This window comes from Telopea speciosissima, chromosome 7 (assembly GCF_018873765.1).
Source record: "Telopea speciosissima isolate NSW1024214 ecotype Mountain lineage chromosome 7, Tspe_v1, whole genome shotgun sequence".
Lineage (NCBI taxonomy): Eukaryota > Viridiplantae > Streptophyta > Magnoliopsida > Proteales > Proteaceae > Telopea > Telopea speciosissima.
In genome coordinates this window covers 32710078-32724479 of record NC_057922.1, presented here as the reverse complement: position 1 = coordinate 32724479, position 14402 = coordinate 32710078, and the positions used below count along the sequence as shown (strand labels likewise).

At 38.8% G+C, this 14402-nt stretch overlaps 3 protein-coding genes across 3 annotated transcripts in view; 2 read left to right on the top strand and 1 right to left on the bottom strand.

Annotated features, from left to right (window-relative positions):
• Window positions 1-3017, bottom strand: part of LOC122668465 (seipin-1) — a 7026-nt gene extending 4009 nt beyond the window's left edge. The window contains exon 1 of the mRNA XM_043865026.1: window positions 2382-3017. Coding sequence (XP_043720961.1) covers window positions 2382-3017 — 636 coding nt within the window. The remainder of the gene's footprint in view (window positions 1-2381) is intronic.
• The window catches only part of LOC122669965 (isopentenyl-diphosphate Delta-isomerase I), a 21239-nt gene extending 10820 nt beyond the window's left edge, over window positions 1-10419 (top strand). The window contains exon 7 of the mRNA XM_043866889.1: window positions 10407-10419. The gene's annotated coding sequence lies outside the window, so the exon portion shown is untranslated. The remainder of the gene's footprint in view (window positions 1-10406) is intronic.
• Window positions 7146-14402, top strand: LOC122669962 (WRKY transcription factor SUSIBA2-like). The gene is made up of 5 exons (XM_043866885.1): window positions 7146-7713; window positions 8858-9037; window positions 9212-10113; window positions 10248-10406; window positions 13645-14402. The coding sequence occupies exons 1-5, from the start codon at window positions 7240-7242 to the stop codon at window positions 14366-14368; spliced, it is 2439 nt and encodes an 812-aa protein (XP_043722820.1). The 5' UTR covers window positions 7146-7239; the 3' UTR covers window positions 14369-14402.

The following is a 14402-nucleotide window of genomic DNA, read 5'->3' as shown; positions in this document are numbered from 1 at the left end:
CTTCCATGCTAAAGACGCATATGAGATATTTCTCAATAAGGTCACCATTTAGACCTTCCGTTTTGACACACATCTGATGTAGTTTAAGATAAAAAATGTATTACTAGAGTCATGATGAGTCGTAAAGAATATTTTCACAAAACACTTTTTGACTCTCAAGAATCTCCTTAAACCTATTTGTTCAATTCCAGTATCGTTATGATGAACAACAGGTTCAACAACAACTTCATCCCCTTCAGTTAACAATTCATAAGATGACTTCTCATGAAAGACATGTAAAGGGATAAACCCTTCACTTCCGAAATGTGGGAGTACTAATTGGAACAGGTAATTTATTGGACTTTTATATTTTGTAATTTTATACTCCTACTATTGTTGCCATCCTCTAGAAGTTTGACATTCTCAGATTCCACAAATGTGACGTACTGAAATCTTAATGTTGAAATTAACCAGTGATGATTTTCAGCAACAAACTAAAGCTCACTACAACCTACCTGTGGGCTAAATCTGCAATTCGTAAAGAATTATAACCTAAATTGTAAAGATCTGTAACCTAAATAATGGGCATGTGACAAACTGAAAACCTTATACTAGGATCAACTCATTTTAATCTTACAACGAAAAACCAATGCTCACTATAACTTGCCTGTGGACTAAAATTGCAAGTTGCAAAGGTTTGCATCTTAATCAATGTGACTAGAATGAGTCACATTAAAAAAAAAGAACTTTGTATCTGTGGGACATCAGAATTCCTCTCCCTGAATGTTATAACTCTATCTTGGATTTTAGATTCTGGTTGCTCATTTCATACGTGCTCGGTCAGGGATTAATTTGCTACAAATTATGCATGTGATAATGTATTGTCAAAATTATAAATAATGCTGAAAGCAGGGTTGTCGGGATTGGGACCGTACAGATTCACATGTTTGATGGGATTGTGCAACCTTTGACTAAGGTAAGGCATGCACTAGATCAGTTTCAGATGCTCATCTAAAGGTGGACTTCTCAGGGTTTCTAGCCATGGTTGTGATGCAAAGACGGATGATGATTGAGAATCTATATAGACTTGCAGGGAGTGTTGAAATAGGTGGATTGCAAATGGTTCAGGCGATGAACAAGTGCAAGTTTGGAAAGAAGTGGGTAACTTTTGCTTCGAATTTGGTTAGCCGCCACATCACATTGTGCGGTGGTGGTGAGTTGTATGGGACACTCCAGGTGGGGGTGGGGGCCATGTTTGTTTAGGTAAGGTGGAAAGGAAAGGACACCCTAGCAGGGGTGTGGACCATGTCTGTTGGGTATGCTAGATAGGCACAGACAATAGCGGAGTTTGTACAGTATCACTAGCCTTCTTCAGGGTAGTTTACAAAATCCAAGCCAAGGTGAAGACTATTGGGGTTGAGTGTGTCTTATATTCTGTGTCTACATAATTATTAGGTCTGCATTTATAATGGGATCGGGTTTTGGGTCTCTTACATGTCTAGGGGTAAACTTGTAATTGTGTGAGGATTAGGGTTTTTAGTTTCCCTATATATTGTCTTTGTAGGATAAACCTAAACACAAGTAAAGAGAGATCACTTTGTGTGATGGAGAGTGATATAAATTTTTTCTGGATTAGTGAAAAATCTCTTGTTCTCTTGGGCGGATGTAAGCATTCATGTTGAACCACGAATGAATTCTTCATGTTGTGTGTGATTGTCTGCTTGGTTTCTTACTCGTGGTTGCGCATGCGTCCCCAACAAAGTCCTCAAGCACAACAAAGGGATACATCATTTCTTCTTGAAGAGCCAGGAGAATTGATCCCTCTTTCATGACTGCACCCCGTGTCTGTCAACATCTTCTCTTTCTTTCCTCTCTACTAACGTATACTGCCAACTCTTTATATGGTTTTTAGTTTCTACAAGGTCATCTTAGGCTAGCAACATGGATGGGTTGTTGCATACACTCCCTACAAAACTATTACCATATATAGCTTTAAAACCACTGTAACTCCCTTCTTTCCATCAAAGAAGGGGGTTACTTCCAGAAGGGGGGGGGGTTAATATTCACGTACATGAGCGTACGTGAACGATTCGCAGCCATTCAGATGGAATCGTAAGAATATTCCATCTGAACGGCTGTGAGTCGTTCACGTACGCTCACGTATGTGTACATTCTCTGCACTCTTATTTCCACTCACACTTAATATAGGGTTACAATTTACAACTCCCAATACTTGGCCATTAATTCCCACATGATGTGATAATTTAGCCCACATCAGCCAACAAGATAGTAAGAAACCCTGCAATTAACACTACTTGTATCCAATCATGAAAAACAATAAAATTTAAGAACAAATCAAATGAAATTGAGGAAATCTAAAAGACCTATTATCGGTTCTTTACCTGGAAGACTCCAATTCTCCGGTTATAATCGGATTCAGGCATCAGGAGCACGACAGAAACATAGAAAGTGTGACCTGAAGGAATGGCTCTCTTCTTCTTCCCCTGTAAACCTCCACCTAAGGAGTGCACAGCACTTGGATGAACATCTGTGTAATCAAAATGCAGAGGCTCTTTTACAAACACTGGCTCTTCAACCCACAATTGAACCAACCCAACACCGATAATAATGGCAAAAGCCATGACAATAACCAGTACAAGACACACATAAGCAGCACCCAGAAACCCAAATCCGAGTTTCCGCAGTACGAGGCCACCGCCGCAGGCGACACGGGAAGGGACACGGGTGGCTGCAAGGACGGCTTCCTCGGTTGTGTTTCTGGCCTCCTCTGCTCTGAGGAGTGATTTTGATGAGGTAATTGATAAGAAATTAAGGAAAGATGATGAAAGTGAGAGAAGACAATTGGAGATGAGATCTACTTGGAAAGCCATGAATTTTATGAACAAAGAAGCTGGTTTTAGTATGAAAATGTCTTCTTCTGGTGGTGGAGGTGGAGGTGGAGGAGGAAGAGGTGAGGGAGGAGGGATGGTGGTGGCTAATGTGCGCCTGAATGGTGTCTTTCTCCGGTAGGTTTCCATTGTTTTCCCTTTTGGTCTTTCAGTTGTGCTCTGAAGGAGCAAGACTGTAAATAGTCGATTGGGTTTGGCTCTGTCGATGGGGCCTTGCATGGCGGCAAAATGGAGAGAGGGAAGTGAGAGGTGTTGCAAGCAGCTGTGAAGAGATGACACGTGGTTTTTATTTTTTAATTTCTGAGTGATTCCACGGAGAATTATCTCTTCCATTTCCTTACTCGGCTCAGTTTCTAGTTCCTCAAATAGGAGGTGGTGGACCTCACTTTAGATCATCTACGGGCAGGGGTAAGGCGGTCATTACAGGGCGTCCTGTTTGTGTGCCACTCAAGCCGCTCTGCCTATAGCGTCGTAGACGATCTGGATCCTCAAGGTAGAATGTTTGGGCAGGGGTAGGGTGGTCATTCCAGTCCCCTATTAGAGGAGCTGAGGAACTGGGTCGGGCAGGGAATTGGAGGAAATAAAGATCCGATTGACACCCCATGTATATGGTCGTTGCATTGTGTGTACCAAGAAATAGAGATTCTCTAGGGCACAAGTGCGAGTGTATGTACGGTGTGTATATTGAACCGGATCATATGAGAATTTCACATGTGTATTACTGTCAGTCGACAAAAAAGAAAAAAACTAGCTATGAAGGATATATCATTAAGAACAGAATACGCTCATAAACATGGTCTTACATAACAAGTCAATAATTTCCATATGAAGATTATGACTTTTATGTAGGGGTGTAAATGAATAGTCAAAATCCATTTTCGTATTCGTGTCTGTATCCGTTTAGCACTATCCGAATCCATCCGAAAGCTAAACGGATGCGGAAACGGATAGACTATAGCTATCTGAAAAGCTATATTTACATGTAAACGAATAAAATATCCGATCCGTATCCGTGTAGCATTATCTGAATCCGTCCGAAAACTGATCAGATGCGGATGCAGATATAGCACTATACAAGTCAAATCCGATCCGTTTACATCCCTACTTTTATGGCCAAAATTGGTCTTATGTAGGAAAACCAATTATGCATATGATATCTCTTTGAAAATATTCTTATTGTCGAACATGGATTTATATAGACTTCGCATAAATTCCAATAATCCAAAATAAGATGTCTAAAGCCACAAGCAAGAACTCAACACAAGAGTTCCAAACAAAATTGATCTTACATAATCAAAATATAACAACTTAAGCAAAGGATTACTAAGGCCAATGGTCGACTTATATAGAGAGGCAACACTCTACTCTATGTTGAAACTGGACTTATATCGGTTCCAACAACAAATAATTTTTCCAATTTATATCAATGACCTGTTGCTGAAACATTGGTCTTACTCTTACATAGACATCACAATAATTCCAGTTCAAATATAAGATGTCTAAAACCAACACGGAAATATGGACTTATAAAAGATGGTGATCATTGACACCAAATAACATACGTGAATACCACAAATATCAAATAATACCAATTAAGCATAGGTAATTCATATAGCACATGGTCTTACATAGACTCTAACAAAATATTTGCCCGATTTATATGAAGGAGGCCTAATGCCAAAAGGGCATGGACGTATACATGAAGCAACATGATGGTCATTCATAATATATATGCAATCTTAAAGCCGTATATGGATTTACATAGGGATCAAAATATCTTCATATAAAGTTGAATTACATTTACTAGATTTACATAGGAGTGACAAATAATTCATCCATATTCAAGCAGAGTTCCTAATGCCAACAACACAAACCCCATCAAGACTTACATAGGAAAAGATTACAAACACACTCAAAAATGAATTTCAATTTATCAAATTGCCTACCAAATCTTTCGTTTGACTAAATTATCCAAAATAAAGATATATCTACTGAAATGCTCTATACAATGCCTTCGCTATAGTAGACCCTCGATCACCCTTGTAAGTTTTTATTGTTTTCTTTCCCAACCATTACAGTAAAATCGTGTGCATCACACCCAAACCACACTTCTCCCCTCTTTCCTTAGACTTGTTATGGTTGTTGTTACATCCATGCTCATATAAGGTAAAAATGTAAAAAAATTATGCAAGTGAGGGATACTGAAGAGCAAAGCAAACACTCTTTAAGGCATTTTTAGTAAAGATTTTCTTATTGACACCCCCTAAGTGTTTTTTGCCCCTTGTTTTATTCCCAAAATCTATTTAATGTTGTACTTAATGTAGGAGTTAAAAGGCAGTTTCAAAAAAATTTAAAATCATTTAATGCAACATTTAATGCAATTCTGACTTAAAAGGACAAATTTACCCTCATTGGAAAATTTGAATTGAATTCTTTTGAGAATAAAATAAAAGCTAATTAAATGAAAATGTCAAATTCTAAATTTATTCCCAAAATTTATTTTACGTCGTACTTAATGTAGGAGTTACAAAAGAGTTTCAAAAATTTAAAAGTCATTTAATGAAACATTTAATGCAGTTTTGACTTAAAATGACAAATTTACCCTCATTGGAAAACTTAATTAAATTCTTTTGGGAATATTATAAAGGCTAATTAAATGAAGGTATCAAGGTCTAAATTTATTCCCAAAATTTATTTAATGTCCTAATTATTGTAAGAGTTACAAAAGATTTTCAAAAAAATTGAAAGTCATTTAATGCAACATTTAATAAGTTCTTTTGGGAATGAAATAAAGGCCAATTAAATGAAGGTGTCAAGTTCTAAATACACCTATAGAGGTGTCATTCAAATTATAACTTTCCAATAATACTCTATTTTGTGTAATTTGATAGAGAATGCTATCTGGTCGTGTGCGACTTTTATGCCAAGATACAGGGCCGCGCAAAATGATGGTCGCACCCCTATCGAAAGGCAGAAATCCTTGAGGGTGCGACGGTCATTTTGCATGACCCTATGTCCGGGCGCAAGAGCTGTGTGTCGCACGTGACCAGGTAGCGTTCTCTTTCCCAATTTGATAATAGAAAAAATAATGTTGCTTGGTCACGGGGTTCCTATGCCTAGACATTGGAGCACATGAATTTAAAGCCCCCCCATGTGAATTCAAAAAGCCCATCTATATTGATACCCTTGCACATACTCTCATTAGCTTCCACATTGATGCAGATGTTACATGACCAACCAATGATCTTCTGCCCTTTGATAATTTACCTTCTTTACTTTGTTCCATTGCTTCGAGTCCCGCAATGAATGCATATATTTGACAAATATAATATATAGCGTGCGATACAAGCCTTTGATCATCTGTTCCGTGCTTCGATTAACCAATTATAACGATATGGATCCGAATATAGCTCAACATCCAGATAGATAGCTAGATAGATAGAAATGGCTATATGCTGATATAGCCCTATCTATTTTAGTTAGGAAAGAACAGCAAAATCTATCCAAACCGAACCGTCCTACTAAAAAATAGTACTAGTAAAAGGATCTCCTAATGTGAGTCTCAGGATTACCATGCCCATTAAGACTGCTAAACCAACTGTTCTAATTTACGGCTTTGGAGAAGGTAGGAGGAGTTAGGATTAGAGTTAAAAAGGTTAACTAAGGTGGGGATTAAGGTTATAGTTAGGGTTAGTTTAATACTAATTGGTCTGAGGTGTACCAATCATGTGTGGCCACGTGGTAAATTAGATCTAAACTTCCACTCAAGAATTCCCGGCGGCCTAAAAGCGGGGAGTTTCAAAAGCCACGGTTACAGTGAGACCACAACGAAGAGAACTCACACACCGTAACTTAAATTGCCTATTTTAAGATCTCCTTTTTCTAACATTTCGAATCACTTGAAAATTGTCGAGATGTAGAGAGAGAGAGAAGAGAGACAGAGAGAGACAGAGAGATTATTAAGTCGGTCAAAGGAACCCAAATCGCGTCAAAGAGACTCGTTTCGTAATCTCCTCTATTTGTTCTCTTTGTCGTTTTCTGGTTTGGATTCTCGAAGAACGTAGACTGATTGTTCTGTTCTCTCTCTCTCTCTCTCTCTCTCTCTCTCTCTCTTTTTTCAAAATCTGTGTAGTGTCTACCAACCCATCTTCTGTCCTTGAATTTTCCGCTCTGAGAGAGATATCTGGGCTTATTCTGCCATTTGTGAACTGGGTAAGGAAGGTTGTATTAACTTTTAACTCAAAACCCTAGGTTGCCCAGTTGGGTACGAATATTGGGTTCTAGCTTAAATGGAAGATTTTAAGGTTGTTAAGTATGTAGATTTATTATGGTGAATGGGTGATACTCTGTAATGGCAGAAACGGAAGAAATTGAAATTGGTGGTGGTGATTGGAGAGGACTTATTTCAAGCCCGAAAGGTATCTTTTCGGCATTTTTATCTGAAGGGTTCCCGTCGAGGTCTCTATCTCAGATTCTCAATGGGTCTGATGCTGCTGCTGTTACGGCCCACGGCGATGATGAGAAAGTTGGAGATGGCCCGGTGAGTTCGGTTATTAAAGTTGAGGAAGGCAGAGTTTCTACTGGTTTGGATGGTCAGATTGAGGTTTCTGGTGATTGGAAGCCTAACCCAGTTAGAAATGGGGCAAGTATTGCAGAGAGGAGGGCTGCGACTTGTGGCTTCAGTGCGCCAAGGATTAGTACGGCTCGGTTTAGATCCATCAGCCCCTTGTCTTCACCAGGGGCTCGTTCGCCTTATCTTACCATACCAGCTGGTCTTAGTCCGACAACGTTGCTTGATTCTCCCGTCATGCTTCCTAATTCTCAGGTATTGTCATTGACCGTGCTTTTGTCAAAGAAGTTATTTTCTTTCTCTGAATTTCTTTGAATTGGAAATGGGTTTGATGGTTTCGGTGTTTTCTGTAGAAATCACATTATTTTGAAGATGAATTGTATCTACTCTTTTTCCACATTGTTGTGAATCTTTGAATATGCGGTTGTAATGATGTATTGTCCCCAGTCTATCCGTGAGAAATACAGTTAAGACTTATTTTTTTCATTTGTGAAATTTTTATGGCATTTGGATTATGAAGATTGCAGAGAAAATTTGGTACTGCTGTTGGGCTAGATAAATTATTTTCGTCTCTCTTATTGCGGTGTCCTTCCAGGGGATATTTGTTGTCAGTGAAGAACTGCAGGCTAGAACCATGCGTTTTGGTCACTAGAATGAGAAAGTTCCCTGATCTTATGCCCTATGATGTAGGTTTCCTTTTTCTTTCTTTCCCCCCAATTTTCTATATGGTTGCATGTAGTGAAATGTATTGTCCTTGCCCCCATATCAAATTGAAAGCTGGGAGAATTCAATGCTAGATTGAATCTTCTAGCTCTCCCCATGTTTCTAATCAACTGTTTATCGTGCTCCTCATGGAAGAGAGGCATTCTTTGCACCTATTGTTACATACTACATACTTATTGCTTGGTGCAGCATGATATTGGTATGCCCAATATGCTTCAGCTTTATTGAGGTGCCAGAAAATGTTGTATAATTCTGTAAATGAATTTTGTGTAAGCGATAAGCATGAAGGCCCCTTTTATATTTAAAAAAAAAAATCTCTGGTACCTACCCATATAGATTGTAACAATAAACATTCATACAAAGTGGCAACTGAAAATATCTCAAAAGAGTTGATAAATTACTAATGGTTAGAGGGAGCGAATGAGACATAAAACTTAAGCTCCATATTGTGATTAAGTTTTCTTTTTCCGCCACTGGTAATTTGACTTCTTGTGATTTTATTGCTTTAGTTTTACTTCAACAAACTTGGGATATTTTCTGACCTGAGGAGTGCATTTTGAACTATTATAATCATTATATTCCTACAAACCTTGCTTTTATAACTGGATCTGTAAACTCTGTTTTGTAGCCATTTGATGTATCTCTTTTTATTTATTTATATTTCTTGGGGTTGTAGGCACAGCCATCTCCAACTACTGGAACTTTTTCATTGCCTCTGAGTAATGAAAATCCCATGTCTGTTCCATTGAGTTCCGGTATAGATAAGGAAAAGGGTGATGAGGTTGATTCCTCGTTCAAGTTCATGTCTGATCCAAATCCTGGTGGTTTGTCATGTCTTCTTGGCTCAGAAAATCAGGTAATACAGATGTGCTTGTGATAACTTCGGAATTTAGATCAATCTTTTTCCTGTTGCTCAATCTTTTCTGTCAGTATTCACTCATTTAGTCACATAATATCAAATTTCTGCGGCAAGAAACATATCAATGAATCAAATAAGAGTTCATGTGCTTGGTGTATTTTATTTGATCAGGTGGCTTCCTCCTCCAATCAATCTCTGAATTTGAAAATGACTGGTGTGAACCACCAAACTCCTGCTCTTTTGCAACCAAACATGGACTTTGAATGCCAAAATGGTTTTTTGAAACCAGCGATGACAAAGAGATACACTACCGATTCTCCTTCAGATATTGAAGTTTCTAATAGCATGACTGTGAATAGTAAGTGTGTTGCCATACAAACTGGCAATTCTGATGTTGCTAGTGATCAAGCTCCTCTACAGGAGCAACCTCTGCATGGAGATGATATTGGGTCACAACAAATTCTGGAAGGGGAACAGAAAGGGGCATATCCTCCCATGGGAATGGGAAAGCCATCTGAAGATGGGTATAATTGGAGAAAATATGGGCAGAAACAGGTGAAAGGTAGCGAGTACCCTCGGAGCTACTACAAATGCACACATCCAAATTGCCAGGTGAAGAAGAAGGTAGAGCGTTCTCTTGATGGTCAAATAACGGAAATTATTTATAAGGGTGCTCATAGTCACCCAAGACCACAGCCTAGTCGTCGATCAGCAGTTGGATCGGCATTTTCACTCAACGAAATGTCAGAGACAGGTGAGGGTCCTGGGCCTTGTGTCAAAGTAGAAGGAGGTTCAATTTGGAAAAGTATTTCTCAGGGATCGAAGGATAATAAAGTTGGTTCAGAATGGAGGGCTGATGGTTTAGAGAGAACATCATCGACATCTGTTTTAACTGAACTTTCCGATCCACTTTCAACTGTGCAAGGGAAACAGCTAGGTATGATTGAATCAGCAGATACTCCAGAGCTTTCATCCACACTTGCTAGTCATGAAGAAGAAGATGATATAGCCACTCAAGGTAGTATATCAGTTGGCGATGATGCTGATGATGAGGAGCCTGAGTCAAAGAGAAGGTTTTTTCCTCCCATTGGAGTTCCAGTTTGTGTTTATAGTTATATGTCCTCTGTTTATTTTTTTAGTGCTTTGTTGTTGGCTATGATGTTCACACTAGACTTGGCTCATCTTATTTGTTGACTCATCATTGCAGGAAGAAAGAGAGCTGTTTGATTGAAACAAATTTGGCTTCTCGAGCTGTTCGGGAACCTAGAGTTGTTGTCCAAACAGACAGTGAAGTGGACATACTTGACGATGGATACCGCTGGCGCAAGTATGGGCAAAAAGTAGTTAAGGGGAATCCAAACCCTAGGTAATTGTCTTCCCACAAGTTAAACAATATTATTATTATTATTATATTTTTTTTTGGGAATAAGCGACGTGCTACACTATGACCCGGGTGTTGTGAAAAGTGACCAAGGGTTAGCTAGGGCGTCCCCTCTAAGTGATGCGCCGCGTTGGTGCCCAGATGCAGTAACAAGTAAGCAAGGGTTCTCGCACTGTGGATGAGTACGGGTAATGAAGCTAGTCCAAAAGTGTAGGATTAGATTAGCATCTTGGAACATTAGACCTTTAATAGGTAAGAGTTTAGAATTGATAGATGTTATGAGGAGAAGAAGGTTTAACATAGCCTATATTCAAGAGTCTAGATGGAAGGGTAAAAAAGCTGAGGAGTTGGACGACTTTAAGCTAGTAATTTAAAGAATGATGTGGTGGATGTTAAAAGATTCGGAGATAGGATTATATCCATCAAGCTTGTGTTGGAGACAGAGGTTGTCAATATAATTAGCATGTACACACCTCATGTAGGATTGGGTGGAAGTAGTAAGTGATTATATCCATCAAGCTTGTGTTGGAGACAAAGGTTGTCAATATAATTAGCGCTTACACACTTCATGTAGGATTGGATTGAAGTAGTAAGTTACACTTTTGGGAATACTTGGATGGATTTGTGCAAGGTTTTAGTTAAGGAGAAAAGTTTATTATAAGGGGGGTGATCTAAATGGACATGTTGGGAAAGATTGTAGAGGCTATGAAGGGATACATGGAGGATATGGTTTTGGAGAGAGGAATGAAGAGGGGATCTCAATTTTAGATTTTATTGTGGCTTATGATTTATCCATTGTAAACACTTTGAAAAGAGAGAGGAGCATTTAGTTACCTTCAAAAGTGGACATCATAGTAGCCAAATAGATTTCTTTTTAACTAGAAGGTACGATAGATTGATATGTAAGAACTGTAAGGTTATACCAGGGAAGATCCTAACCACACAACATAGATTAGTGGTCATGGATATGTGCCTCACTACACAAAGTCATAAGAAAGGTGAGTTTAGTTACCCTAGGATAAGATGGTAGAGTTTAAAAGGAGATACTTCGAAATCTTTTATTGATGAAGTGGTCAAACAAGGAAAGTGTGACTTTGAGGGAGACACTAATACGATGTAGAATGAGATGGCTATTTGTATTAAGAAAGTTGTTAAAGATGTCCTAGGTGAATCGAAAGGAAACCATCATTCCTTTGGAGAGACTTGGCGGTGGGATGTAAGGTTCAAACAACCATTAAGACTAAGAAAGTTAGTTTTAAGACATGGCAAAGGACAAAGGATATAGAGGATCTACAAAGGTATAAATTTGCCAGAAAGCTAAGAAGATTGTGGGAAAAGCAAGGGCGAGGAAATATGAAGATCTTTATAACAATTTGAGCACAACAAAAGGGAAAAAAGCTATTTATAAGATAGCTAAAGTGACTAAGTGAGGAAAAGGAAGAGTAGAGATCTCGACCATGTTAGATGTATTATAAGTGAAGATGGTAAAGTACTAATAAGGGATGGGGACATTAAGAAGAGATGGCAAGGTTATTTTTGCAGCCCACAGTCTACTAAATGAAGACACTTCAAGTAATAATATTCTAGAAGACTGCATTATCCATCAAGACACCACATGTTATAGTATATGCGAAGAATTAGGGTGTCTGAAGTAAAAGAAACTTTAAGGAGGATGAAAGTAGGCAAAACACAAGGTTCTAGATGAGATCTCAATAGAAGTGTGGAAGAGCTTAGGAATCCATGGTTTAGCTTGGATAACCAAATTGTTTAAGAAGATTATGAACACAAGGAAAATGCCAGATGAATGGAGGAGAAGAATCGTGGTGTTTTGATTTACAAAAATAAATGTGATATTTAGAGATGCAATAACTATAGAGGCATAAAACTAATGAGTCATACTATGAAATTATGGAAGAGGGTTATTAAAACCCACTTGAGACAAGAAACTACTATTACGGAAAATTAATAACCCACCTAAGGCAAGAAACTACTATTACGGAGAACCAATTTGGTTTTATGCTAGGAATATCCACGACAGAAGATTTTTACCTAATTAAGAGATTTATGGAGATTTAGAGATTGCAAGAAGGATCTCCATATGTTTTTTTTACTTACTTAGAAAAAGCTTATAACGGAGTCCCTGGAGGGTTAATCTGGCAAGTACTAGAGAAGAGAAGTGTTTCAAGTAAATATGCGGACATAATTAAAATATGAATGATGGTGCATACAAGTGTAAGACTGTGGGGGGCCAAGATAGTGAATTTCCAATTTCAATTGGGTTACATCAAGGATCAACTTTAAGCCGTTATTTGTTTGCGCTTATCATTGAAGATTTAACCAGAGACATTCAAGATGAGGTTCCTTGGTGTATGCTTTTTGCTGATGATATTGTTTAGGTGGATGAGACAAAAGTAGGGATTAACTCCAAGTTAGAGATATGGAGAACAACCCTAGAATCAAAAGGTTTTAAGATAAGTGGAACGAAGACGGGGTATATGGTGTGTAACTTTGGTTACACTAGGACAGATAATGAGGTGAAAATTGGTGAGAGGGAGATTCCACAAAATGATTATTTATGTATCTTGGCTCAATCATAAATAAAGAAGTTGGTACAGAGAATTAAAATAGGATGAATGAAGTGGAGAAATGTATCCGGAGTGTTGTGTGATCGGCCTTTATAGGACAGTCATACGAAAGGCTATGATGTATGATGTGGACTGTTGTGCAGTTAAGAAGCATCATATAGATAAACTCAGCATAGCGGAGATGAGGATGTTGAGATGGATGAGTGGCAAAACTAGTAAGGATAAATCAAGTAATGATCATATTAGAGTTGGTCAGGGAGTAGCTCTGATACATGATAAGCTATGAGAAAGTCGTTTGAGGTGGCTTGGCCAAGTGATTTGATTCAGATTGAAGGGACTTAAAGAGCCATGGGCAGACCTAAAATGACCTTAGGAGAAGTGGTGAGGAAAGACATGCATAGCTTAGGTCTTGTATCAAGTATGACCTCGAATAGAGCTGATTGGAGGGAAATGATCCATGTGTCCGACCCCATTTAATTGGGATAAGTCTGAGTTGTTGGTGTATTATTATATTTTTGTTTCCAGTTGTGCTCTCGACATTTATTCAGCTCCTCCCATGCTTGGTAACTCAGAGCCCATGTCTTTTTCTCCCCCTTCTTGTAGATATTCTTGTTTATTCAAAACTCTGCCTGTTTCAGGAGCTACTACAAATGCACTAGTGCGGGATGTCCTGTGAGGAAGCATGTCGAAAGAGCCTCACATGATCTCAAATCTGTGATTACAACATATGAGGGAAAACACAACCATGAAGTACCTACCGCCAGAAACAGTAGTCATGCTAGCTCAAGTAGTGGAAATGCATCACAAGGTGGTCCTAATGCTCAAACTACCCTGACATTACCAGTAAGCACCAATTTTTCTAAGACTGAACCACAAGATCAAGATCTTGCACCTCGTTTTGAGAGAAAACCTGAATTCACTAATGAATTCTTGAGACCTGGTTACCTGGGGGGTTTCCATGGTGGCATAAAGCTGGGGCCTTCTACTTGTTATGAAATGAAGCTGCCTCCCTTGCAGGCTATGTCTTATGGATCATTTGGACTGAATGCAAGCCAGAATGAAGCAAATCAAGTGGCTTCTATTGCTCAGATTGTCCCAGAATTCCCAATTACAATGCCAATGAATATGCCTCGACCGGGAAACCTGGCATTGACCAGCTTTGATTTTAGTAGCCATGGAAGGCCAATTGGTTCAGTTCAGTCTTACCTTGGGATGCAGCAGCCTAAGCAGACTGACACAAGATTTCTCAGGCCTAAAGAGGAGCAGAAAGATGATGCTGTTTATGAAACTCGTCTGCCTATGAGCCATCTTGCAAATGCATCGTCTTCGGTATACCAGATGATGGGAGGTTTTCCATTGTAAATACTTTTTGCTCCTCCAGCTGACTGCCCCCCCT